The 26,072-nt window shown below is 41.6% G+C and overlaps 1 protein-coding gene across 1 annotated transcript in view; it reads right to left on the bottom strand.

Moving 5' to 3' along the window:
- Positions 1-24,738, bottom strand: part of C14H11orf80 (chromosome 14 C11orf80 homolog) — a 76,133-nt gene extending 51,395 nt beyond the window's left edge. The window contains exons 1-3 of the mRNA XM_053561122.1: positions 24,013-24,738; positions 22,191-22,329; positions 15,585-15,638 (exon numbers count right to left, since the gene is read on the bottom strand). Coding sequence (XP_053417097.1) covers positions 15,585-15,638; positions 22,191-22,329; positions 24,013-24,408 — 589 coding nt within the window. The 5' untranslated portion in view covers positions 24,409-24,738. The remainder of the gene's footprint in view (positions 1-15,584; positions 15,639-22,190; positions 22,330-24,012) is intronic.
- Positions 24,739-26,072: the final 1,334 nt, after the last annotated feature.

Here is a 26,072-nt window from a genome sequence, read left to right as displayed (position 1 = left end):
ACGCCCGGCTATTTTTGGTGGCAGTTTGAACCTGCCACCCTTGGCATATGGGGCCGGCGCCCTACTCACTGAGCCACAGGTGCCACCCAGAAGCTCTTTAGTTTGATCAGGTCCCAGTATGCTGCTTCAATTGCCTGGGGAGTTCTCCTCATAAGATATTCACCCAGGCCGATTTCTTCAAGAGTTTTCCCTGCACTTTCTTCTAGTATTTTTAGTTTCATGTCTTAAGTTTAAATCTTTAATCCAGTGAGAGTCTATCTTAGTTAATGGTGAAAGGTGTGGGGGTCCAGTTTCAGTCTTCTGCAGGTTGCCAGCCAGTTCACCCAGCACCATTTGTTAAATAGGGAATCTTTTCCCCATCGAATGTTTTTAATTGGCTTGTCAAAGATCAAATAATGGTAAGTAGCTGGGTTCATCTCTTGGTTCTCTATTCTGTTCCATACATCTACCTCTCTGTTTTTGTGCCAGTACCATGCTGTTTTGATCACTATTGATTTATAGTATAGTCTGAGGTCTGGTAGCATGATTCCTCCTTTGTTTTGATTTCTGAGTAATGTCTTGGCTATTCGAGGTTTTTTCTGATTCCATATAAAATGAAGTATTATTTTTTTGACATCTTTAAAGTATGACAGTGAAGCTTTAATAGGGATTGCATTAAAATTGTATATTGCTTTGGGTAGTATGGACATTTTAACAATGTTGATTCGTCCAGCCATGAGCATGGTATGTTTTTCCATTTGTTAACATCTTCAGCTATTTCTTTTCTTAGAGTTTCATAGTTCTCTTTATAGAGATCTTTCCTTTGTTAGGTAAACTCCCAAATATTTCATCTTCTTTGGAACTACTGTGAATGGAATAGAGGCCTTGACTGTTTTTTCAGCTTGATTATTGTTGGTATATATAAAGGCTACAGATTTATGAGTGTTGATTTTGTAACCTGAGACACTGCTGTATTCCTTGATCACTTCTAAGAGTTTTGTAGTAGAATCCTGGTGTTTTCGAGATATACAATCGTATCATCTGCAAAGAGTGGAAGTTTGATCTCTTCTGACACTATATGGATACCCTTGATCACCTTTTCTTCCCTAATTGCAATAGCTAAAACTTCCATTACAATGTTAAAGAGCAGTGGAGACAATGGGCAACCTTGCCTGGTTCCTGATCTGATTAGAAATGATTTAAATTTAACTCAATTCAATATAATATTGGCTGTGGGTTTGCTGTAGATGGCCTCTTATCAATTTAAGAAATGTCCCTTCTATACCAATTTTCTTAAGTGTTCTGATCATGAAGAGATGCTGGATATTATCAAAAGCTTTTTCTGCGTCAATTGAAAGAATCATATGGTCTTTGTTTTTTAATCTGTTTATGTGCTGAATTATATTTATAGATTTATATATATTGAACCAGCCTTGAGACCCTGGGATAAAACCCACTTGGTCATGGTGTATAATTTGTTTGATGTGTTGCTGGATTCTGTTTGTTATGATCTTGTTAAATATTTTTGCATCAATAATCATTAATGATATTGGTCTATAATTTTCTTTTCTTGTTGGGTCTTTTCTCCCTTTACTTCTAAACTTAAGATACATGTGTGAGGCTGAGGTAAGTCTCAGTTTCCTCATTTCTTTCTTTTTTTTTCTTTGATAGAGACAGAGTCTCACTTTCTCGCCTTCGGTAGAGTGCCATGGGATCATACTGCTCACAGCAACCTCCAGCTCCTGGGCTTAGGCGATTCTCTTGACTCAGCCTCCAGAGTAGCTGGGACTACAGGCCCGCCACGATGCCTGGCTATATTTTTGTCGCAGTTCACCAGGGCCAGGTTTGAACCCTCCACCCTCGGTATATGGGGACGGTGCCCTACCCACCGAGCCACAGGCACCGCCCTTTTATTTTTTTTTTGGACTTTGTTGCTCTTGGTAGAGTGCTGTGGCATCACAGCTCACAGCTCACAGCAACCTCAAACTCTTGGGCTGAAGTGATTCTCTTGCTTCAGCCTCCCAAGTAACTGGGACTACAGGCGCCTGCCACAACGCCCAGCTAGTTTTGGTTGTAGTTGTCATTGTTGTTTGGCAGGCCCAGGCTGGATTCGAACCCACCAGCTCCAGTACATGTGGCTTTTGTGCCCTAGCCACTGAGCTACAGGTCCCAAAGCCCAGTTTCCTCGTTTCTGAAACAGAAATGGTGAATGTTATATCTAACCACTCAAAAATGAATAAAATCATATCTACAAAATGAAGTCCTGGGGGGGAAAGTATTACATAAGTTCTGAGCCTTAGAGTTGTTGATTTTATAAGATATGAAATTATAACATATTTTAATATTTCGAATACAAGAATCACAGATTTTTCTTTTTTTAAATCAAACTCCACTAAGTCAGACATTCAAGGGTTTGGGTGAGTCTCTCACTGAATATTGAGCAAGCCTAGACTTGTCAATCTCTCTAACCCACAAAAAGCACCACCCCTCATTTCTTTTCCCAACAAATTAACAAAGAGGACCAAACTAAACTTGGAAAAAAAGTGTCCTTGATACCAAAAGGGTGGAGAACAGGAAAAAGACAAAAACTGAACTATCATAACCAAATAACCATAGGTTATTGGTTATTGCAGCAAGGCAGTCTCTTCCTTGCTTACAAAGACTGATATTCTCATGTAGTCTTCTGAAGGAAAAAAAGGCTGTAAATTTTCTGACACTTCAACATTTTTAAAAATAATTTGCCAAACTTGAGCAGTAGCAGTGGCTCATACCTATAATCCCAGCACTCTGGGAGGCCAAGGTGGGAGGATGGCTTGAGCTCAGGAGTTCAAGACCAGCCTGAGCAAAAGGAAGACCCCCATCTCTACCAAAAATAAGAAAATTAGCTGGGCACTGTGGTGGGTACCTGTAGTCCCAGCTACCTGGGAGGCTGAGGCGGGAGAATCACTCAAACACAGAAGTCTGAGGTTGCTATGGGCGAGGCTGACGCCACAGCACTCTAAGCCTGGGCAACCAAGTGAGACTGTCTCAAATTAAAAAAAAAAATGGCCAAAGTATATTTTACTAAAGAGTTAAATTACGTCAATAAACACAGGGATGAGGAGATATTTAAAAAAGATAAAAAATAAAAATGTGAATAGGAGAGACACGAAGGAACAGCAAAAAAGACCTACAAATGTGCCTTTTTTCATATTTACCCATCTCAACACTCTTTTACTTTTTTCTTCCCTTGAATAAGGATATGATTGGAAGTAGCTTCTAGACCTGAGCAAATCACTGATGCAATCACATTTTACTAAATATGTATGATAAAAAGTAGTTCTACATAAATGGATACTTACATATACATAGATATGTAAATAGAATTATATAGAAGTGGATAAGTATGTAATGAAGATTATTAGTATACATATTATTACTATAAATTAATAATAATTGTTAAACTCATTAACAGTTTATCTTAGTGGGCATCATTCTTCAAAATAAAGGGGAATAGTCTAATTGACACAAGGCCTCAAATCTGGCCAGGGGTGGTGGCTCACGCCTATAATCCCAGCATTCTGAGAGGCTGAGGCGGGTGGATTGCCTGAGCTCAGGAGTTGGAGACCAGGAAAACCCTGTCTCTAAAAAAAAACACCCAGGCATTGTGGTGGGCACCTGTAGTCCCAGCTAGTCAGAAGGCTGAGTCAGGAGGATCTCTTAAGCTTGAAAGTTTGAGGTTGCTATGAGCTATGAGACCAAAAAAAAAAAAGAAAGAAAGAAAGAAAAAAAAAAAAAAAACAAGCCTCAAGTCTGGTACAAGGTATTTCTTTTTTTTTTTTATTTTTGACAGAGTCTCACTTTGTTGCCCTTGGACGAGTGCTATGGCATCATAGCTCACAGCAACCTCAAGCTCTCGGGCTTAAACAATTCTCTTGCCTCAGCCTTCCAAATAGCTAGGACTATAGGTGCCCCCACAATGCCTGGCTATTTTTTGGTTATAGTTGTCATTGTTGTTTGGCAGGCCCAGGCAGGGTTCAAACCCACCAGCCCTGGTGTTATGTGGCCAGTGTCCTAGCCACTGAATATAGGCGCAGAGCCTGGTACAAGATGTTTTATTCCAATAATAAATAGGGACTCATTAAGGGAAAACATAAATCTACGTTTAATAAATAACTTAATAAAAATTCTATAAGACAAAGGCAGAATTAACCAAAAAATGCAATTAGATTAGATAATGGGGAAAACTGCTAAAAAGTTTCCCACCCCCAGAAAAGCCAATACTTTATTTTTTTTTTTAGAGTCAGAGTCTCACTTTGTTGCCCTCAGTAGAGTGCTGTGCTGTCACAGCTCACAGCAACATCCAGCTCTTGGACTTTAGGCGATTCTCTTGCCTCAGCCTCCCAAGTAGCTAGGACGACTACAGGCACCACCACAATGCCCAGCTACTTTTTTGTTGCCAGGGTCGGGATCAAACCCACCACCCTTGGTATATGGGGCCAGCGCCTTACTCACTGAGCCACAGGCAGGTTAAAAGCCAGTATTTTTAACCCTAGAGAATTACAAGAATATTATCACCAAAAGGAACAGATACATCACATAAGCTAATTTCAAGAAAATGAAGGGGGCTGGGCATGGTGACCTGTAATCCTAGAACTCTCAGATGCCAAGGCCTATGGATTGCTGGAGCTCACAAGTTTGAGACCAGGCTGAGCAAGAGTGATATTCGATCTCTAAAAAAAAATAGCCAGGCATTGTGGTGGGCACCTGTCCTCCCAGCTGCTTGGGAGGCTGAGGCAAGAGGATTTCTTGAGCCCAGGGGTTTGAGGTTGCTCTGAGCTATGATGCCACGGCACTCTACCAAGGGTGACAAAGTGAGACTCTGTCTCAAAAAAAAGAAAAAGAGGGTGGCACCTGTGGCTCAGTGGGTAGGGCGCCGGTCCCATAGACCTAGAGTGGCAGGTTCGACAGCCCCGCCAAACAACAAAAAATACCCCGGTGTTGTGATAGGTGCCTGTAGTCCCAGCTACTAGGGAAGCTGAGGCAAGAAAATCGCTTGAGCCCAGGAGTTTGAGGTTGTTATGAGCTATGACTTCACAGCACTCTTCTGAGGGTAACAAATTGAGGCTCTGTCTCAAAAACAAAAACAAAAAACAGAAGGAGTTTGGAGAGTAAGCTAGTTTAAAACTTTATGGTTTAGCGTTGGATGACAGCATTGATGCTACAAACACAACTCAACTTGCCATTTTTATTAGAAGTATCGATGACGAATATAATGTCACTGAAGTAATGGCTTCTTCCGTGCTGTTAAAAGTCACAACTAAATCAAGAGATTTATATGAAGTAGTAAAAAATATGTTAAAGCAATTTTCTTTGTCCACTGTCAACGCATCTGGCATAGTTATTGATGGTGCCCCAGCGATGGATAGAAGATGATGATACAATTGCCACCTAAAACACATTTGATGAAGTATCATTGCATAGTACTTCAAGTAAATTTATGCTAGAAAGCTTTAAAAATGGGTAATGCTATGTGAATCATCATCAAGATGTCGAGTTTCACAAGGGCCAAGGGACTGAATCATTGCCAGTTCCAGGAATTCCTTAAAAGTACTGATACTGACTGTGGCAACATCACTTACTTTTTGTAAGTAAGATAGCTAAGTTGAGCCAAATGTTGAAAAAATGTTATGATTTGTGATGTTATCAAGTTATTTATGGTATCAAAAGCCAAATTCGTGTCAGAACTTGATGATATAACATTTTTACTGGATTTAACCACTCATTTAAATGTTAAAACATGCACCTTTAACATGAATACCAACTTATCAATACAATGTTTCAAACCACAAATGAAACTGAAATTACAGCAAGCTCAAATTAGAACAATTTTACACATTTCAACATGTTCACTAAACACAGTCCTGAACAGCAGAAAATAAGCAGCCTTCCTTTTCAATTTGGTGTAAGATTTTGAAAATAGATTTCAAGATTTCAGGGAAAATAATCAATATTTTGGTCCATTTTCAGTCAACATAAATATGTTAACCTGCCAATTTTCAGATGGAATGTACAGAGCTCCAATCCAACATTCAACTTAAAGAAAAATTTGATCATTTCTCTTTACTGGACTTTTATAGGTCCTACCTTCCCAGAGACAAATAATCCCTCACTTCACAATCACACCGTATTCATATCATTGCTTTTTGATAGCACTTGCATTTTGCAAGCAACTATTTTCAAGAATGAAGTACATTAAGAGTAAAATTAGAACCAAAATATTTGATGAGCACTTTGAGGACTCACTGAGAATTACAACTGCTTCCATGAAACCAGACATTGATCTGTTAGTTCAAATACCCACTAGTTTTATGTTGCCCATTTTTCTTCTGTTTTTATAAAAAAAAAAAAAAAATCAAAAAAAAACCCCCAAAGACATTTTATTGCTTAGATACATAAATTTTCTATATTAGTAATCACAAACTCAGGACCTGCTTGAAGATTTTAAGACTCTGAGTGGACTGCTGCCTAATTAGGATTAGTATGTGAGGAATTTTGTGCTCATCTGTGGTGGTGAATATCACGAAAATTATTCATGGACCTTTCTTTCTGCTTATCAGCTTTCATTTGTGTTTGTTTATTTATTTATAGTGTTTGTATATTTAATATTTGGCCCATACAACTCTTCTTCTTTGAAGTCAAAAGGTTGGACCCCCCTAGCCTAAAGCATGGCAAGTTGTCATTGTCATTATTACTAAAGGGAAAATATTCTATCCAAACTCACAGAATTTCTGTTCTGGAGCTAAGAAGAAAAATCTCAAAAAAATGTTTTTGTTTGATTACTTTCCCTCCACAATTACCGTTTATAAATGTCTGTACAATAAGCAGAACCTAAACAAAATTAGGATCATAGAACAAAAGCTGAGGTCTATTAAAAATCCCAGAATCGGTGCGGTGCCTGTGGCTCAAGGAGTGGGGTGCCAGCCCCATATACCGGAGGTGGCGGGTTCAAACCTGGCCCCAGCCAAAAGCTGCAAAAAAAAAAAAATCCCAGGATCCAGACTGCTGGAAGGCAGATTCACAGGGCAAAGCAATTGCAAGGGCTGAGGGGGTACACGTGAGGAGGCTTCGTTTGGCAAGCAAGCATTTTTAAGTCTCCATTCTTAAATAAAAAGTACTTCAGAAAAGAAGTTTCAAAAGGTAGAATTCTTTTCTATACATTTATACCTTGAGGGTATCCATCAGGTACTGAGTTGAAAAATAATTTCTTCTTTTTCCTTGATACGACCAAGGTAAAGGAAGGAACTTTGATTTATGCAGTAACTGACTTACTGGAAATTTAAGTACAACTTAAAATTTTTAACTCATTTTCATTTTACAAAGCACCAGAAAAAAAAACCTGCCATTAAAAAAAGACCAACAGTGGGCAGCGCCTGTGGCTCAGTGAGTAGGGTGCCGGCCACATATGCCGAGGGTGGCAGGTTCAAACCCAGCCCTGGCCAAACTGCAACAAAAAAATAGCCGGGCGTTGTGGCGGGCACCTGTAGTTCCAGCTGCTCGGGAGGCTGAGGCAGGAGAATCGCATAAGCCCAAGAGTTGGAGGTTGCTGTGAGCCGTGTGACGCCATGGCACTCTACCCGAGGGTGGTACAGTGAGACTGTGTCTCTACAAAAAAAAAAAAAAAACCCAACAGTAATACATTTCATAAACATTTATTTTACATACCTTTCTGTTTTTTTTTTTTTTTTTTTTTTGGTAGCTGAGAGAGGCTCTTGCTCTGTTACCTAGGCTAGAGGGCAGTGGCATCATCATAGCTCACAGCAACTTCAATCCTTGGGCACAAATGATCCTCCTGTCTCACCCTCTCGAGTAGCTGGAATAAGAGATGTCCACCACCATGCCCAGATTGTTTTTCTATTTTTTGTAGAGACAGAGTTAGATGGGGTCTCCCTCTGGCTCAGGCTGGTCATAAATACATTATACCTTTCTAATGTAGAGTTTTGATGGCTTCCATTTTAAAACACAGCATGTTATTTTTTTTCTTTTTGACACAGAGTCTCACTATGTGGCCCTTGGTAGAGTGCCGTGGCTTCACAGCTCATAGCAACCTCAAACTCTTGCCTAGTGATCTCTTGTCTCAGCCTCCCAAGTAGCTGGGACTACAGGCACCCGCCACAACGCCTGGCTATTTTTTTGTAGCAGCTGTTTAGCTGGCCCGGGCAGGGTTCAAACCCACCACCCTCTGTGGGTTTGATATAAGGTGCCATAATCACTGTTCTACAGGCACCAAGCTACACCATGTTTTCTTAAAGCAAGGACAGATACAGTAGAGCCTCCATAGTTTCCCACCTGTAGACTGAGCACCTCCATAAAGTGATCTAATTTCCACAGACTAGACACATACTACCCTAGTTCCACATGGTGACCACTTCCATATGTTGACCAGTCAACTTCAGAGTGGTCAACTTCAGAGGTTCTATTGCATAAGTTTGTTTATTTTTATTTATTTTTTAATTTATTGTTGCAGATTCATTGAGGGTACAAGAAACCAGGTTACACTGATTGCATTTGTTAGGTAAAGTTCCTCTTACAATCGTGTCTTGCCCCCAAAAGGTGTGACACACACCAAGACCCCACCCCCCTCACTCCTTCCCTCTCTCTGCTCTTCCTTTCTCCACTCCTCCCTCCTCCTCTCTGCTCTTCCTTTCTCCACTCCTCCCTCCTCCTCTCTGCTCTCCCTTCCCCCATCCCCACCATGTCATTAATTGTCATTAGTTGTCCTTATATCAAAATTGAGTACGTAAGATTCATGCTTCTCCATTCTTGTGATGCTTTACTAAGAATAATGTGTTCCACTTCCATCCAGGTTAATACAAAGACTGTAAAGTCTCCATTTTTTTAATGACTGAATAGTATTCCATGGTGTACATATACCACAGCTCGTTAATCCATTCCTGGGTTGAGGGGCATTTAGGCTGTTTCCACATTTTGGCGATTGTAAATTGAGCTGCGATAAACAGTCTAGTACAAATCCTTATGATAAAAGGATTTTTTTCCTTCTGGGTAGATGTCTAGTAATGGGATTGCAGGATCAAATGGGAGATTTAGACTGAGTTCTCTGAGGCGTCTCCATACTTCCTTCCAAAAAGGTTGTATTAGTTTGCAGTCCCACCAGCAGTGTAAAAGTGTCCCTTCTCTCCACATCCACACCAGCATATGCAGTTTTGAGATTTTGTGATGTGGGCTATTTTTGCTGGGGTTAGATGGTATCTCAGGGTGGTTTTGATTTGCATTTCTCTAATAATTAGGGATGATGAGCATTTTTTCATATGTTTGTAAGCCATTCATCTGTCTTCTTTAGAGAAGGTTCTATTCATATCTCTTGCCCATTGATATATGGGATTGTTGGGTTTTTACATGTAGATTAATTTGAGTTATCTATAGATCCTAGTTATCAAGCTTTTGTCTGATTCAAAATATGCAAATATCCTTTCCCATTGTGTAGGTTATCTATTTGCTTTGGTTGTTGTCTCCTTAGCTGTACAGAAGCTTTTCAGTTTAATTAGGTCCCATTTGTTTATTTTTGTTGTTGTTGTTGCAATTGTCATGCAGTCTTCTTCATGAAATCTTTCCCCAGGCCGATATCTTCCAGTGTTTTTCCTATACTTTCTTTGAGGATTTTTATTGTTTCATGCCTTAAATTTAAGTCCTTTATCCTTCTTGAACCAATTTTTCTGAGCGGAGGAAGATATGGTTCCAGTTTCAGTCTTTTACTTGTGGATATCCTGTTCTCCTAGCATCATATATTGAATAGGGAGTCAGTCTTTCCCCCAAGGTATGTTCTTGTTTGGTTTATCGAAAATTAGGTGGTTGTAGGATGTTAGCTTCATTTCCTGGTTTTTTATTCAGTTCCAAATGTCTATGTCTCGATTTTTGTGCCAGTACCATGCTGTCTTGACTACTATGGCTTTATAGTACAGCCTAAAATCTGGTATGGTGATGCCCCTAGCTTTGTTTCTATTACTAAGAACTCCCTTAGCTATACCAGTTTTTTTCTGGTTCCATACAAAAGGCAGAATCATTTTTCCAAATCTTGTAAGTACGATGTTGGTATCTTAATAGGGATGGCACTGAATTGGTAGATTGCTTTGGGAAGTATAGATGTTTTAACAATGTTGATTCTTCCCAGCCATGAGCATGGTATGTTCTTCCATTTGTTAATATCCTCTGCTATTTCCTTTCTTAGAGTTTCATAATTTTCTTTATAGAGGTCCTTCATCTCTTTTGTTAGGTATATTCCTAGGTATTTCATTTTCTTTGAAGCTATGGTGAAGGGAGTTGTGTCCTTAATTAGCCTCTCATCTTGACTGTTATTGGTATATACAAAGGCAACTGACTTGTGGACACTGATTTTATATCCTGAGACATTACTGTATTTTTTGATGACTTCCAGGAGTCTTGTGGTTGAGTCTCTGGGATTCTCTAAGTATAAGATCATATCACCAGCAAAGACAATTTGACCTCCTCTGCTCTCATTTGGATGCCCTTTATTTCCTTGTCTTGCCTAATTGTATTGGCTAGAACTTCCAGCACTATGTTGAATAGTAATAGTGATAGAGGACAACCTTGTCTGGTTCTAGTTCTAAGATCAAAAGCTTTCAGTTTTACTCCATTCAGTAAAATATTAGCTGTGGGTTTGCATAGATAGCTTCAATCGGTTTCAGAAATGTGCCACGTATGCCTAATGTTCTAATTAGAAAAGGATGCTGGATTTTATGGAATGCTTTTTCTGCATCTATTAAGAGGATCATATGGTCTTTGTTTATGCTTCTATTAATATGGTGGATAACGTTTATGGACTTGCATATGTTAAACCAGCCTTGCATCCCTAGGATGAAACCTACTTGATCACGATGTATGACTTTTTTAATGATAAGCTGTAATCTATTGGCTAGGATTTTGTTGAGAATTTTTGTATTCATTAGTGAAATTGGTCTGAAATTCTCCTTTTCAGTTGGATCTTTTCCTAGTTTTGGTATCAGGGTGATATTTACTTCATGGTACGTGTTGGGGAAGATTCCTTCCTCCTCAATTTTTTGGAATAATTTCTGTAGTACGGGAATAAGCTCTTCCTTGAAGGTTTGATAGAATTCTGGTGTGAATCCATCCAGACCAGGGCATTTTTTTGTTGGAAGCTTTTTTATTGTTTCTTTAATCTCAGTGCTTGAAATTGGTCTGTTCAGGAGCTCTATTTCTTCCAGGCTAAGTCTAGGGAGAAGATGTGATTCCAAATATTGATCCATTTCCTTCACATGTTCATATTTCTGGGCATAGAGTTTCTAGTAGTATTCAGAGATGATCTCCTGTATCTCTGAAGCATCAGTTGTTATTTCCCCTTTATCATTTCTGATTGAGGTTACTAGAGATTTTACTTTTCTATTTTTAGTAGTCTGTCCAAAGATTTATCTATTTTATTTATTTTTTCAAAAAAACAACTCCTTGTTTCATTAATTTTCTGAATGATGTTGTTTTCAATTTCATTGATCTCTGATTTAATTTTGGAGATTTCTTTTATTCTGCAGGATTTAGGCTGAAATTGTTCCTGTTTTTCTAATTCCACAGGATGGCTTGTGAGTTTGTTGATGTGCTCTCTTTCTGTTTTTCTAATTTAGGCATCTAAAGCAATAATTTTTTTTCTGAAAACTGCTTTTGCAGTATTCCACTGGTCTTGGTAGCTTGTGTCATCATTGTTGTTAATGATTTAGCAAGGAAGCTCAAGGAAGTTAATGATTTCCTCTTTTTTTCTTCCTGCACCCAACTGTCATTCAACAGAAGGTTGTTTAATTTCCATGCCTTTGTGTGGGTTTGAACATTTTGTTAGAGTCAAGCTCTACCTTTAATGCCTTATGGTCTGAGAAGATACAAGGTAAAATTTCAATTCTTTTGATTCTGTTGAGGTTTGTTTGTGTCCTAGGATATGATCAATTTTGGAGAATGTTCCATAGGGCGATGAGAAGAACGTATATTCTTTATCTTTGGGATGGAGTGCTCTGTATGTGTCTATCAAGCACAGTTGTTCTAGGATCTCATTTAAGTCCCTTATATCTTTAATTTCTGTTTAGAGGATCTGTCCAGCTCTGTAAGAGAGTGTTAAAGTCCCCTGTTATTATGGTATTATAGGATATCATATTGCTCAGACTGAGTAAGGTCTGTTTCAAGAATCTGGGAGCAGCATTTAAATTGGGTACATAAATATTTAGAATTGAAATGTCTTCTTGTATTTTTCCCTTGACCAATATAAAGTGACCATCTTTGTCTTGACTTTAGTTGCTTTAAATCCACATGTATCTGAAAATAAGATTGCAACTCCTCTTTGCTTCTGAATTCCATTTGCCTGAAAAATTGTCTTCCAACCCTTAACTAGGAGTTTTCATTTGTCTTTTGAAGCTAGGTGTGTTTCCTACAGACAGCAAATGGATGGCTTGTGTTTTTTAATCCAGTCAGCCAATCTATGCCTCTTTAGTGGGAAATTCAAGCCATTAACATTTATTGAGATAATTGTTAAGTGTGGTCATGTTCTATTCATCTTATTTTGTGAGAGTCCATTGCTTAGTTTTATCTTTTGCATCATTGTGGAAGTTAGGTTCTGTCCTTTAATTTCTGAGTTCTTACTTTGCTGTTGATCCATTGTGATGGTCAGTGTGTAGAACAGGTTGAAGTATTTCCTGTAGAGCTGGTCTTGTGGCAAATTTCTTCAATGTTTGTATATCAGTAAATGATTTGATTTCTCCATCAATTTTAAAGCTTAGCTTAGCAAGATATAGAATTCTGGGCTGGAAATTGTTCTGCTTAAGTAGACTAAAGGTAGATGACCATTGTCTTCTTGCTTGGAAAGTTTCATTAGAGAAGTCCGCAGTCACGCTGATGGATTTGCCCCTGTAGGTCAACTTGCACTTACTCCTGGCAGCTTGAAGAATCTTTTCTTTTGTCTTGACTTTGGACAGGTTTATCACAATGTGTCTTGGAGAAGCTTGGTTAGAGTTGAGGCAACCTGGGGTCTGATATCCCTCTGAAAGGTGTGTGTCAGAATCTTTGGTGGTATTTGGGAAATTTTCAGTTATAATACTCTCTAGTATGGCTTCCATTACCCTGGGGGCATTCTTCTTCCCCTTCTGGGATACCTATAACTCATATGTTTGAACGCCTCATAAAGTCCTGTAATTCTGTCAGTGAACATTCTACTTTCTCTCTCTTCTGCCTCTTTAAATATCTGAGTTATCTTAAGAGCTTTGTCCTCTACCTCTGAGATTCTTTCTTCTGCATGGTCTAATCTGTTGTTGATACTTTCTACTACATCTTTAAGTTCCCTAATAGACTGCTTCAGTTCCTCCAGCTCTGGTATATCCTTTCTATATTCTTCATATTGTTCATCTCTTATTTGATTCTGTTTTTGGATTTCCTTTTGGTTATTTTCCACTTTATCAGCAGTTTCCTTCATTGTTTCCATCATTTCTTTATTTTCATCATCTGTATTCTAAAGTTCCCTTCTGTCATTTCTAATATTTTTTTAAAATTTTTTTTATTTTTATTTTTAATTTCAGTGTGCTTGTTCATTCTTCTTTGTTTGAAGTACTCCTTTTTTGTTGATTTTCTTCTTTCTCCTGCAGTGCTGGTTTTTTTTTTTTTTTTTTGCTGTTTCTGGCCAGGGGTGGGTTTGAACCTGCCACCTCCAGCATATGGGGCTGGCGCCCTACTCCTTTGAGCCACAGGCGCCACCCCCAAGTGCTGGCTGTTTTTGATGTTGTTGGTAGAGACGGGGTCTTACTCTGGCTGACTGCTGCTCATATGGGTTTTGAACCTCTGAGCTCAGGCAATCCACCCGCCTCGGCCTCCCACAGCGCTGGGACTACAGGCGTGAGCCACTACGCCCAGCCTCTAACATTTCTTTATAGGTGGAATCCTCTGCAGTAGCTACCTCATGATCCCTTGGAGGGGTTGCTCTGGACTGGTTTTTTTATATTGTCAGGATTTTTCTGCTGATTCTTCCTCATGAGTGATTTCTTTCATCTGTTTCCTTGCCTTAATTTTCCTTTCACTTCCTCTTGCTCTTTAAGTTGCTGTGCCTGTGGAGTAGGGTTTCGTTGAGTCCAGTTCTCCACTGCTTTTGTCCTCCTTATGGGGTCCAGAAGTCTCTTGCTGACTCCCTGTGTCCCCAAAGGGATGTTTCTGGGCAGATCCCACTAGCCAGAGATGCCTTCTCTCCCCAGACTCATCGTGCCTAGTTGCAAGGAAGCTGTTACTCAGCAGCCATCTTGCTCCTCTTTCTATTTTTTTTTTAAATTACTAATATTACAGATTTGGTTGGGGAAAGTTTCTTTTAAAAAAATTGTTTTCGGGCGGCGCCTGTGGCTCAGTCGGTAAGGTGCCGGCCCCATATACCGAGGGTGGCGGGTGAAACCTGGCCCCGGCTGAACTGCAACCAAAAAAATAGCCAGGCATTGTGGCGGGTGCCTGTAGTCCCAGCTACTCGGGAGACTGAGGTAAGAGAATCGCTTAAGCCCAGGAGTTGGAGGTTGCTGTGAGCTGTGTGATGCCACGGCACTCTACCCAGGGCCATAAAGTGAGACTCTGTCTCTACAAAAAAAAAAAATTGTGTTTGGCCAGCTGCAAAAACAGCTGGTTCATGTCTGTAATCTCAGCAATTCTGGAGGCCAAAGCAGAAGAACTATTTGAGCCCAGGAGTTTGAGACCAGCCTAATCAACATAGCAAGACTCTTTCTCTACAAAACATTTAAAAATTAGCCAGGCATGGTAGCATGTGCCTGTAATCACATCTACCAGAGAAGCTGAGGCAGAAGGATCACTTGAGCCCAGGGCTTTTGAGGCTGCAGTGGGTTATGATGATGCCATTGCACTCTAGCCTGACCAACAGAGAAAGATCCTGGCTCTTAAAAAAAATTATTTTGTGAAAATATGCAAATTAACAACTCATTAGGAAAAGACAGGTCCATTGGATAATATGCATGAACCAAACAACCATAGAAGATAAAAATGAAAGCACAATCCTCAGATCAGTTGGTCTCCTTAAAATAAATCATGCCCTCTGGCTTATAGATTATTCTTAAGTCAAAGGAAATAAATTCTTAAAACAAAAGGTCACCAAAAGCTCTTAAACTATACCAACTTTGGCATAAAATGTAGAAAGGATATTAATAACCATGTAGAGTAAAATTAGTCTCCTCACATTCTTTCTTTGAAGTAGATGGAAGCAAAAACTTTACTAAAATTTTTATTTCACATTTAGGAAATTTTGCCTGAAGTTGTACTGAGAATATTCAGAGACGCTACAGTGACCTAGGTATTTTGTCCATTCTTGTATTTATACAGTTTTACAGATCATCTTTCAGTAGAGTTGCCAAATAAAATGCAGGATAAAGTACTGCAAAAGACAGACATATCCTACAAAATTATTCATTGTTTATCTTAAATTCAAATTTAAGTGGGTATCCTGTATTTTTATTTACTAAATTCAGCAATCTTATCTTTCAGTAAAAGTTTGTTTCAGAAAATACCAAATACATTGCCAGGAAGAGATTCAGTCTCATGAAAATTGAGTAATATTTTACCTTTTAGAAACTTCTTGAGGACAAAGCCACCATAAAGGCTTCCTACAGGAGCAACTGTAAGAAAGAGAATACAAATAAATATCACAAATTAAGACAAGTAAATATATTTTATTTATGGAATCAAACAGGAGTCTAAAAACACTCCTAATAGGTATAGAACATTTAAAAAAGTGACCACTACTAATGAGTTCAGTCAAAATGAAATCACTACAGAAATACTTTGAGGTTGTAATCACTGGGAACAGAATAACTTCTTGGAGATGGTACCAAATAGCAAGCTTTTCACCTTTGTTCCACACCTGTGCCCAGACATACCAGCACTGCCTCTTTAGATGCTGCTATACCTGATAGAAAAGGGTACGGGAAGAAAGCAAATTGCAGCTAGTAATCAGAGTACATCAGGCCATTAATTCGCAGTCCAGTGTAAGATTCAATTAAAATTTTGGCCCTCTTTTAACCAACTTTACTCTTAAATGGAAAATACAATACTAGGCTGGCAGGTAAGAATTTTCTGTACCTTGTGTTCTAAAACTAAATATTAGAACATTTATAACAATAATTCCTTGGGGCAGACTAGTGTTTTTCAAACTTTTTTATCTCGCAGCACATCTGAACCTATAAACTTCCGTGGCACACTTAAATTGTACTGATCAAAGAAAATAGTAAAAATAAGAATATATTTACTGTGCTTTCAACTTCTTTCAAAATTAATTTAATGACCTTTAAAATTTTTCATGGTACACCTAAGATCCTCTCAAGGCACACTGGTTGAAAATCACTGGGGGGCGGCGCCTGTGGCTCAGTCGGTAGGGCGCCGGCCCCATATACCGAGGGTGGTGGGTTCAAACCCGGCCCCGGCCAAACTGCAACCAAAAAATAGCCGGGCGTTGTGGCGGGCACCTGTAGTCCCAGCTACTCGGGAGGCTGAGGCAAGAGAATCGCTTAAGCCCAGGAGTTGGAGGTTGCTGTGAGCCGTGTGACGCCACGGCACTCTATCGAGGGCCATAAAGTGAGACTCTGTCTCTACAAAAAAAAAAATAAGAAAATCACTGGGGTAGAGGGTGAGTTAGGAAGCAGGCGTCTAAGAGAGGATAAAAGATCAGAATCACCTGGAGGGTTTCTTCTCCCCCAAATTGAACATGCCCTTCCCAGAGAGATGTGACCTTACAGTTAAGAATCTAAGAAATCATTGCCAGATGAAGTAATGGAAGTATGTCTATCCGTCAGAAAATCTGTATCCTTCTGGTCAAGAAAAAAGGGTGAGAATCACTAAGCAACAGTGAGAGAAAATCATTCTCTAAATGTCCAGTACCATAGCAATGAACATTTAAATTTAGCTAACTTAAAAATTTAGCTCCTCAATCACACTGCTCACATTTCAAGTGGTCAATAAACACATGTGGCTGAACACTAGTACCACACAGCACAAAGAACATTTCCATCATCACAAAAAGTTCAATTGGATAGGAACGCTCTAGATCTCCAAATCTGAAATAACTTTTGGACAAATGATAAGCAATACATATTTCTTTTTTTTTTGTTTTAGCAATACATAATTCAAAAGGTCTAAGTTCGGCTTGGCACCCATAGCTCAATGAGTAGGGCACCAGCCACATACACCAAGGCTGGTGGGTTTAAGCACAGCCTGGGCCAGCTAAACAACAATGACAATTGCAACCAAAAAATAGCCGGGCATTGTGGCGGGCGCCTATACTCCCAGCTCCTTGGGTTTTTTTTTTTTTTTTTTTTTGGTTTTTGGCCAGGTCTGGGTTTGAACCCACCACCTCTGGCATATGGGACCGGCGCCCTACTCCTTGAGCCACAGGTGCCGCCACTCCCAGCTCCTTGGGAGGCTGAAGCAGGAGAATCGCTTCAGCTCAAGAGTTGGAGGTTGCTGTGAGTGTGGACACCGTGACACTCTACCCAGGGTGACACTGTGAGACACTATCTCAAAAAAAAAAAAAGGTCTAAGTTCAAGCAGCATAGAACATTTAACAAAAGACAGGGTTTGGCATACACTGGTTCTAACATAAAGGAGGGGGAGGTCACTGGGGCAGGGATGGCAGGTGGAGGCAGGCCTATATTATAACCAATCATTTAGAATAAAATTATTCTTCTCACATTCTTTCTTTGATTAGTGGAGAAGAACAACATTAACCATACAACCAATCTACCATACACTATGACTGTGATGCTTCCTGGAATATCTTTTCTTAGTTTTAGCAAGTATCATATCAATAATTGTTGTAAACAGGCCACTTTTTTTTTTTTCTTTTTGGCCGGGGCTGGGTTTGAACCCGCCACTCCGGCATATGGGACCAGTGCCCTACTCCTTGAGCCACAGGCGCCGCCCTAAACAGGCCACTTTTAATAAATGTGCTCAGGGAGAACGACTATTCACCTGTTCCACAGCCCACTCAGTCCCCAATTTCCAGCTATATAGCTAATGTTTTTATACTAAAGTCATAAAGTACTATCCTCCAGATGCAGAGATGACAGCAAAGACTAAAGACTTATCTGTAAAATACATATGTTTAAAAACAAGCATTCCCCCAAATTCCCTCTATAGAAGATGATCTTCAAAAGGGTGGAGGAGATTACAGTATATAGCATTTCTCAAACATGTTTCACTGTCCACACTGGCATATAAAAGGTCCTGAGAAGACCTACAGCAAAAAACAAAAATTTTAACAAGCATTTCCCAAATACAGATAATAACATAACTCCTTTCTCATAACTCATAAACATCTGTGGTGCACATTTTGGAAACATTGCAATAACTAATCATATCTGTTAAAGCTTTCAACAATTACTGATGAAAAAACTATACAGTCATCACTCAGCTTTTCATAGATGGATCATTTCAGTTATAAAATATGCTAGTTTGGGCTTGGCGCCCGTAGCTCAGTAGTTACGGTGCTGGCCACATTCACGGGGGCTGGCAGGTTCGAACCCAGCCCAGGCCTGCTAAACAACAATGACAACAGTAACAAAAAAAAAAAAAACTATAACGAAAAAATAGACAGGCATTGTGGTGGGTACCTGTAGTCCCAGCTACTCAGGAGGCTGATGTAAGAGAATTGCTTAAGGTCAAGAGTCTAAGTTTGAGGTTGCTATAAGCTATGATGCCACAGCACACCACCAAGGGTGACAAAATGAGACTCTGTCTCGAAAAAAACAAGTTCCTTTCAGTTTTTTGTGTTTTGTTTTTTTTTTTTGAGACAGAGTCTCACTTTGTCACTCTTAGTAGAGTGCCATTGCATAATAGCTCACAGCAACCTCAAATTTAGACTCTTGGGCTTACCTCAGCCTCCCGAGTAGCTGGGACTATGGGCGCCCGCCACAACACAAGGCTATTTTTTTTTAGAGATGAGGTCTCGTTCTTGTTCAGGCTGGTCTCAAACTCATGAGCTCAAGCAATCTACCCACCTCAGCCTCCCAGAGTGCTAGGATTACAGGCATGAGCCACTGCACCCAGCCCGACTTTAGAATTTTTAATAGCAACACCTGAAGTTTGAAGATAACGTTGCAATATCATCAAAACTCTGAAGGAAAATGAATTACCTAGAATCCTATATTCAGCCAAACAATCAATCAAGTATGAGTGTAGATATTTTCAGAGATGCAAAGTTTCAAGAAATCTATCTCCCAAATACTCTCTTAAGAAGCTACCAGAGGGCTGGTACCTGTGGCTCAGTGAGTAGGGTGCTGGCCTCATATACTGAGGGTGGAGGGTTTTAACCCAGCCCCGGCCAAAGTGCAACAAAAAAATAGCCGGGCATTCTGACAGACACCTATAGTCCCAGCTACTAGGGAGGCTGAGGCAAGAGAATCATCTAAGCCCAGAAGTTGGGGGTTGCTGTGAGCTGTGATGCCATGGCACTCTACCGAGGGTGATAAAGTGAGACTCTGTCTCTAAAAAAAAAAAAAAAAGCTACTGGAGCCTGAGATCCATCAAAACAAGGAATAAGCCAGGAAACACAAAATTCAGCACATGAGAAAAACCAAATAAAAACAGCGAAGGAAGGATCACAAAATTAGAGCAGTGTATCAAATACTGAGGGTGTCAGGTCAAGATTAAAGTAGGTCAGAAAACTCTAGGACAGAGCATTTCAGGAGAATGAAATGATGTAATATCTGATGTGTTGGAATATATTAAGTAAATTTAGACAAATGCTGAAAGTTTGGGAGATGACTAGATGATAAAAACATGGAAAATAAATTAAAACGATTATTAACAGAAGGGAAAATATAAAGAAAAAGTAATCATAGTTTTCTAAATGTGAAAAGAATTTTATGGTCATAAGTAAACTTTTACAGTAAGTAAATAACTGATTTACATTTTTGGTGTAAAAATGTAACTATAGTAGAAGAAAGACATGGTAGAGTTGAAGATATGAAAGAGAGCTATCAACTTCCATGGCAGGAAGTCAATAAATAATACCTAAAAAAGTTAAGTCAAGATACAACAACACAGGCCGGGTGTGGTGGCTCACTCCTGTAATCCTAGCACTCTAGGAGGCCAAGACAGGCTGACTGCTTGAGCTTAGGAATTCGAGACCAGCCTGAGCAAAAGTGAGACCCTGTCTCTATAGAAAAAATAGCTGGGTTTGGTGGCACATCCCAGCTACTGGGGCAGGCTGAGGAGAGAGGATTGCTTGACCCCAAGAGTTTGGGGTTGCTATGAGTTATGATGACACCACAGTACCCAGGGTGACAGAGTGAGACTAAAAAAAAAAATTATAAATATAATTACATGAAAATGAGAGACAATAAAAAGAAGAGAAATACCTCCATGCAGATGAACTAAGGAAGTCCATTAGACTCAAAATGCAGAATTGGGTTTTTTCCAAAGACTATTATGGCTGAAGTTCTTTGCTTTGAGTGAAGTCAACCATGCTACTCAGGATACAGTTCATTGGGATTAGAAATTAATGCACAACCTATTAAAATCATATACAGACCAAAAATCATCATACTCATGTAGCTTAGCATTTTTATGAGTGGTGGGAACTCTACCCAGAGTGTAGTTAATGGAAATAACAGCAAACCAACCTGTCATACCTCTCTTGAGGATGTTTAATACTAAATACACACAGAGAACAAAATTCCAGCTCAGGTGAGCAAATGTGTTATAGACCTAAGGCACTATCTATCTATTCTCAACTCAGTGTCCAAGCGACTCCTTTAAAGGCTGATGTGACATTCCAAAGTATTCTTTAATGGAGGTATACACAAGGCCCCCTAAAAAACAAGCACTTAACACATTTAAGATTATTTGTTTCAGAGCCACTTAATGCATCAGCTGTTCCTCAACAGAATTGGCAAAAATGATAAAGTGGAAGAGATACTTCCAAACTAAATGCAAGGTGAGAATTACCAAAACATACCCCACTCATCATTTTCTCTTCTGTTCCTCTAATTTTTTTCTTTTTTTTTTTTTTTTTGGCTTTTTTGGAACTGCTAAGGTCTGGACATGAAAGAAAAAATAGGGAAAGCATACTGTAACATAATTTTTCTGTGAAAGAGTAGATTAAAACTAAAGGCAAATAATATTGTTTCTAAGCAATTTTATTTTTCTTTCTTTATTTTTTTTTTTAAGACAGAGTCTCACTTTATCGCCCTGGGTAGAGTGACAGCAACCTCCAACTCCTGGGCTTAGCCGATTCTCTTGCCTCAGTCTCCCAAGTAGCTGGGACTACAGGTGCCCGACAGAACACCCGGCTATTTTTTGTTGCAGTTTGGCAGGGGCTGAGTTCGAACCCACCACCCTAGGCACATGGGGCCACCGCCCTATTTTTATTTATTTCGTTTTGAAACAGAGTCTCACTATGTCACCCTTGGTAGAGTGCCATGGCGTCACAGCTCACAGCAACCTCTAACTCTTGGGCTTAAGCGATTCTCTTATCTCAGCCTCCCAAGTAGCTGGAACTACAGATGTCCATGATAACACCAAGCTATTTTTTTTTTCTTTTGTTACTGTTGTCATTGTTGTTTAGCAGGCCCTGGCCGGGTTCGAACCCACCAGCCTGTGGCCGGCACTCTAATAACCACTGAGTTGCGGGTGCTGAGTCTCTAAGCAATTTTCATCTAAGCCAGTAAAAATAAACAATCTAGGCTGGGTCAGGTGGCTCAATTTTGTAATCCTAGCACTCTGAGAGGCTAAGGTGGGTGGATTATTGCTCAGGAGTTTGAAACCAGCCTGAGCAAGAGCAAGACCCCTTCTCTAAAAATAGCTGAGTGTTCTGGTAGGCGCCTATTGTCCCAGCTACTCAGGAGGCTGAGGCATAGGAGGATCACTTGAGCCCAAGAGTTTGAGGTTGCCATGAGCTACTGCACTAACACCACTGCACTCTACGGTGACAGAGTAAGACTGTTTCAAAAGCACAAATAAATAAAAAATAAATAATCTGATGAGTCATTCCACTCACCTTTGCTGTTTGAAATATTTATAAATCTATCGCCAGAGACTTATTACATAATCATTTTGCTTTAAACTATGGAACAATCCTGGAACAAGAGTCTAATTGACATTTTTAAAAAAATATGACACAAATCATGACAAAACAAAGATAGAAAATTGATAGTTTTTCTTCCTCTACTTACTAGTTGTTACACAGTGAAGAGCATTTGCCTGGTGCTTAGAATGTAATGCTTCTATGGAAATCATTAGCTGTCCTTCTAGCAATGCTCCCTTTGATACTCCTATTTCACACTTCCAGTGAATTATTAAGTATCTCAAAATCTGAAAAGAGTACAATGCAAAGAAAATACAATCTTCTTTAGAAATCATGGTAATAATAAATTCATGTGATAGTTAAATTAATAACTCTAATTTCCTCCCCAGAACTATATTCTTGCTTGTGAAATGTCAAATTTACATTTGTTCATTGTGTCTAAACCACATAAATAGCTTCTGGGAGAGTGACATAAGAAAGGAGACAGTGGAATTAAACACAATGCCCCAAAACAGGGCAGTGAGACAATAAATTGTGTTATTCAGAGAATAAGTTTGTTCTGGAAATAATTAGGGGAAAATTAAGCGGGAGGGTTTTTATTTCTTTTTTCCCCTCAAATAAAAGCCAACAAGATGACCATGAATAAGAGTGACTTCTGTTTATGAATCATATTGATTTTTCATTAAATCAACTTGGGTTTTTTTTTTTTTTTAATTTAAAGAGGAGTCCTTTTATTGAAGAGCCAGCCAGCGACTTACCTAAATCAACATTTTGAGGGTCAGAATGCTATATGAGAGTACTAAGGGTAAATGCCTGGGTTTGTCTTTACTGTTTCCCCTTCACCTGAGGAAAGAAAATGCCTGGATTTGAACCCTTGCTGTGCCAGATTCTAGCATGTGACCGTGGGCAAGTTACTTAACCTTTCTCTACCAGGAATTCCTCATCTACAAAAATGAGGATAAAACACATGGGCTGCTGTTGTAAGTAAACAAATATGCGCAAAATGCTTAACACAGTGCAGGGCACATAACAGATATTAGCTATTAGAAAATTTCTAAGTGGGCGGCGCCTGTGGCTCAGTCGGTAAGGCGCCGGCCCCATATACCGAGGGTGGCGAGTTCAAACCTGACCCCGGCCAAACTGCAACCAAAAAATAGCCGGGCATTGTGGCGGGTGCCTGTAGTCCCAGCTACTGGGGAGGTTGAGGCAAGAGAATAGCTTAAGCCCAGGAGTTGGAGGTTGCTGTGAGCTGTGTGAGGCCACGGCACGCTGAAAAAAAAAAAAAGAAAAAGAAAATTTCTAAGTTCATCTGCAGTAAAGACTGCACACAATTCTTTTTTCTTTTTTTTGAGACAGAGCCTCAAGCCTTTGCCCTGGGTAGAGTGCGGTGGCTTCACAGCTCACGGCAACCTCCAACTCCTGGGCTTAAGCGATTCTCTTGCCTCAGCCTCCCAAGTAGCAGGGACTACAGGTGCCCGCCACAACGCCCGGCTATCTTTTGGTTGTAGTTGTCATTGTTGTTTGGTGGGCCCGGGCTGGATTCGAACCCATCAGCTCCGGTGTATGTGGCTGGCACCTTAGCCGCTTAAGCTACCGGCGCCAAGCCCACACAATTCTTTCAAGCTGAATAGGATCCCAAGTTGTATGGATAAAATATTCAATCTTCATGAGATAAACTTAAAGTGTATTTATTATTAATAAACGTAAATTCCACTTCAACACTAATGTACCACACCTACCACCCCTTTTTCTGAAGGCAGGGAAATGTAAGAGAACTTGGGCGACACGGATCTGTCCCAGAGTTTCATAAGCATGGTTTCCAGGAATGTGCAGTCTTAACACTTTCCTCCACACACCCTCTATTTCCTGTGCTCCCTCTGTTCAGACTTCCCTTAGTGTCTACATCCGAAATGAGAGAGAACCTGCGAAAAGAACGCCAGCCCAAGAGTCAGCGCGCTGGGTTCGATCACCTGCAGTATCTGAGCCGATGACAAAAGGCAGGGAGCCCGGGATTCCGCTTTAGCCGCCCAGGCCCCGCCCGCGCGGGCGAAGCGTCCAATCCGGCGCTGGCCCGGCAGAGCCCGCCCCTGGGGGCGCCAGGTGCTCCGCGCCGCGCTCTCAAGCAGAGCAGGTCGGGCGAGGTCGGGGGCCGCACCCGTCTGCAGCCGCCCTGGGACCCAGGAGTCTGCACCAACCTCCTCTGACCCGCGACCTGAGACGGGGCCCCGCGCTCCTCCTCGACCCTGCCCCTCCTTGCCTGCGTCACGGATCCCCGACTTGCCCTCAGGGCTGCTCGTTGCCTTTCCCTCCCAGCACCGGGCGAGGGAAGCGCTGGGACCAGCGCCGGCCACCAGCGAGGCTGGCATCTGGCTCGGCCCCTTGGTGTCCGCTGAGTTTGAGCAAACCCCGCGGCCTTCTGAGCCCGGGCGTCCTCAGCTGGGACGTGTGGGGGACGTTCCCCCGCCTGAGCAGCTGCTCCTCACCGACAACCCTGCGAGCCTGTGCCCAGCGCTCCCAAGCCCCGGCTTCCGTCTGTCCTGACAACCCGTGGGAGGCGGGCTGATGGTCACCCTTTCACTGCATTCCCGACCTTCCTCCTGCACCTCGGGCAACGCCCCTCTGCCCAAATTCCGCGGTCTCCTCACAAAGCCCGTCTCCTCATAAAGTGTCTTTCTCTGCTTCCTCTCCCTTCCCGTCATCACCTCGAAGACGGCCACTGCCGTCCCCTCCATTCCGCCCTGGGAGCAGCAGCGACACCCAGCCGAAAGTTGCCCTCCGGCAGCCCCTCTCCGCCGGGCGTCCGCCCACGCTCACCCCCGCCCCGCCGCCCCGCCCGCCGCGCCTGCGCCTTCGGTGCCGCCCCGCCCCCGGCCGCGTGCAGCAGAGAGGAGCGGGGAGGGGCGGGCGAGTGGGCGGGCGAGGGAGGAGCCGGGAGGAGAGGTGAGAGCCCACGGCCCGCCGCCGGGGCCGGGGGCGGGCGGGAAAGAGGCCAGGCCCTCCCTCCTCTCCCGGAGACGTTCCCACGGCCCTGCTGGAATGCAGCTTGCAGCCCTTTTCAGAGAACCCGCCGCCTTCGCCGCTTTCCGCGCTCTCCAGGACTCTTTGCTCAGCCGGGAGAAGCTGCTGGTGCCTGGGCGGAAATCCTAAACTGGTTGTTGACCCCAAAACGGCCTAGCCTTCTGCGGAGGGTGCCTTGAGTGCCCTATACCAACCTCTGGTTTCCAGATTTAGGGAAGGACGGCCAGTTAAAATTGAATTTAAGATAAACGAATGCTTTATAAGTATACGTATATCTCATCAATATTTGGGACAAATGCTAAAAAGAATATTCGTTAATCTGCAATTCCAAACTAGACGCCCCCCGTCTTTCATCTGGCACCTCCAGTCCCAAGCATCTCCCAGCCCAATCAAAGGAGCCCAGACTGCCCCCGCCCCACGCAGGCACTTCCCCATGTCCGCCCTCGCTCAGGGCTGCAGCGGGCTGGGGCTCCGGAGGTTTCCAAGAGCGTCCCCAGCTTCAGGGAAGGAAGGTCTGAGCGGCCTGGCGAGGGGAGCTTAAGCTCGCAACTGCTGGCGCTCTGGCAGCCAAAAGCAAACCCTGACGAGATTCCTGCCTGGCAAGGAGTTGCCGAAGGAGAAGGGTGGGACGGGGTGTTGGCTGCTTTCCTTCAGGGAAAATTCTTCCACCCCAGCTCCAAGGAGGCAGAATTGGGTAGAACAGGCTGGGCCGCTGGCAGGCTACCTGCCCAGTACACAGCCTTGGTACTCCTCCAAAGAACATGCCTATTGAGACCTGAATCAGCACTTTGCCCTTCCTCCGCACCTCAGTTGCTCACAGGTAGACCTATTGGAGAAAGGTAACTTTTAATTTCTGGAAAATTCACCACATCACCAAATTTGATAAGAGAGCTGGCATTTGGGGCATTACTGGAGTCTCTCTCTTTCACTCTCTCTTCTTGAGACCACACCCACACCCCCTCCCCCTCTCTCATCCCCTTTAGGAAAAGGAGTTACCGAGGGAAAAAGAGCT

Source organism: Nycticebus coucang, chromosome 14 (genome assembly GCF_027406575.1).
Source record: "Nycticebus coucang isolate mNycCou1 chromosome 14, mNycCou1.pri, whole genome shotgun sequence".
Classification (NCBI taxonomy): Eukaryota; Metazoa; Chordata; class Mammalia; order Primates; family Lorisidae; genus Nycticebus; species Nycticebus coucang.
This window is presented reverse-complemented; position numbering and strand designations above follow the sequence as displayed.